The sequence below is a fragment of the Phodopus roborovskii genome, unplaced genomic scaffold, assembly GCF_943737965.1.
Source record: "Phodopus roborovskii unplaced genomic scaffold, PHOROB, whole genome shotgun sequence".
Classification (NCBI taxonomy): domain Eukaryota; kingdom Metazoa; phylum Chordata; class Mammalia; order Rodentia; family Cricetidae; genus Phodopus; species Phodopus roborovskii.
The window spans coordinates 2,307,438-2,309,553 of NW_026125397.1; the positions used below are offsets into that span (position 1 = coordinate 2,307,438).

Below are 2,116 nucleotides of genomic sequence, written 5' to 3' on the forward strand. Positions count from 1 at the left end.
TTTTTAAACGTAAAAGAAGAAATAAACAGTGAGAGGTTTCTCCCTCACAACTGTATCGGGGCAAAAACCCACTGCCAAATAGGCGCATGTCTGGGAAATAGCACCAGAAAGGCCAATAAACAAAATTAACCGACTATTGGTGTGTAGAGGGGGAGCAACAAGGAAGAAAACCCCGGCAGTGAAACCTCTAGCTCTCAGCCCCCCTTGATTGATCCTGCCCTGCTTTGGCTCCTCTGCGCCTTGAATCTTTCTATTGAGACCTGTTTCTACCCACATTTTCCTAAACTAGGGAACAACTCAAATTCTCTCTTCAAATTAAGACAAAAACAAACAAACAAACAAAACAATCTTACGGTCAACTTCTGTTCCTGTCCTTCACTTTAATTGCAAAATTTGGCTAGAGAAAATGGAGTAAAGGGATGGGATGGAGGAAAAAAAAAAAAAAACTACAACAAAAACAAGAAATCCAGAGCAGTAGCGGTGAGTGTGTCACTCAAAGGGTTTTGTGCCTGGGGGCTCCTTGCGGTTCCAAGCAGAGGTGTCCCTGGGCGGCCCCACAATGAATATGAATAGGAATCCTTGCTAAATGGGACAGCAAAGCGCACCGCCCTGAATGATGGCACGTCATCTTAACCAGCCCAGGATAGATAGGAGGGCTCCTTTTGTCTCTTTTCTCCGCTGCAGCTCTATAAAAGCCCCTCTTTTGCTGCAAGAGGTTAGTTAGTTCAGGCACACCAACCAGCAGTGCGGGGAACAGCTAAACCCAAGAGAGATAGCAAGGGGAGCAGGGAGGGAGAGAGGCGGGGCAAGGCAATACCCAGGCTGCTCTTCCATCTCACAGCTGTGAAGTGGGTTGCTGGACTTCTGATTTTTTTTTTTAAGTCAAGATTCCCTTTAATTTCCCGCCTAAAGCCTCCTCAACCATAAGGCCGCATCTTCTTTAATAAAATGAATTCTGATTCGAGCTCTGTCTCCAGCAGAGCGTCATCTCCGGACATGGATGAGATGTACCTAAGAGACCACCACCACCGCCACCATCACCACCACCAGGAGAGCCGTCTCAACTCGGTCTCATCCACACAGGGCGATATGGTGCAGAAGATGCCTGGGGAAAGCCTCTCGCGAGCGGGCGCCAAGGCCGCCGGAGAAAGCAGCAAGTACAAAATCAAGAAGCAGCTGTCGGAACAGGATCTTCAGCAGTTGCGGCTGAAGATCAACGGACGTGAGCGAAAGAGGATGCACGACCTGAACCTCGCCATGGACGGTCTGCGCGAGGTCATGCCCTATGCGCACGGGCCCTCGGTGCGCAAGCTATCCAAGATCGCCACTCTGCTGCTAGCTAGAAACTACATCCTCATGCTCACCAGCTCTCTGGAGGAGATGAAGAGGTTGGTTGGCGAGATATACGGAGGCCACCATTCGGCCTTCCACTGTGGGACCGTGGGACACTCGGCGGGCCACCCGGCACACGCAGCGAACACCGTGCACCCGGTACACCCCATCCTGAGCGGCGCGCTCTCGTCCGGCAATGCCACGTCCCCGCTGTCCGCCGCCTCCCTGCCGGCCATTGGCACCATCCGACCTCCCCACTCGCTGCTCAAGGCGCCCTCCACGCCGCCCGCGCTGCAGCTGGGCAGTGGCTTCCAGCACTGGGCGGGGCTGCCCTGCCCTTGCACCATCTGCCAGATGCCACCGCCCCCGCACCTGTCTGCCCTTTCCACTGCCAGCATGGCCCGGCTGTCTGCCGAGTCCAAGGACTTGCTCAAGTGAGCCGCAGGCCTGCCCGGCCAGGAGGAGGAAGGGAGAGTTGAGGCAGGGGTCGCGGTGCCGGGCCTGGAGGGAAGGGGAGACTGCTCGGCCTGCGGGAGGGTGGGCTCATGGCTCCTGGGCCTCGCCGGCGGCCCCAGATATATAGATCCTACTTGCCCCACCCCAGCTGGCTTACCAAAACCAAACTGGGATATCTAGGTGTTAGCGAATGGGGACTGGAACCCGACGTCGTGTTTTGCATGCATGCTTCTTTTCCTCATGCAGCGCCAGTATTTTTCACTGCCATATGCTCTTGTCAAAACTGCATTTGTTGTTTAAAAACGGGATCGGTGGAGTTAAAAACTTG

At 54.3% G+C, this 2,116-nt stretch overlaps 1 protein-coding gene across 1 annotated transcript; it reads left to right on the forward strand.

Moving 5' to 3' along the window:
* Positions 1–877: 877 nt before the first annotated feature.
* On the forward strand, positions 878–1,848 carry Olig3 (oligodendrocyte transcription factor 3). The gene has a single exon (XM_051175602.1). It carries the CDS (start codon positions 949–951, stop codon positions 1,768–1,770), a length of 822 nt encoding a protein of 273 aa, XP_051031559.1. The 5' UTR covers positions 878–948; the 3' UTR covers positions 1,771–1,848.
* The last annotated feature ends 268 nt before the right edge of the window (positions 1,849–2,116 follow it).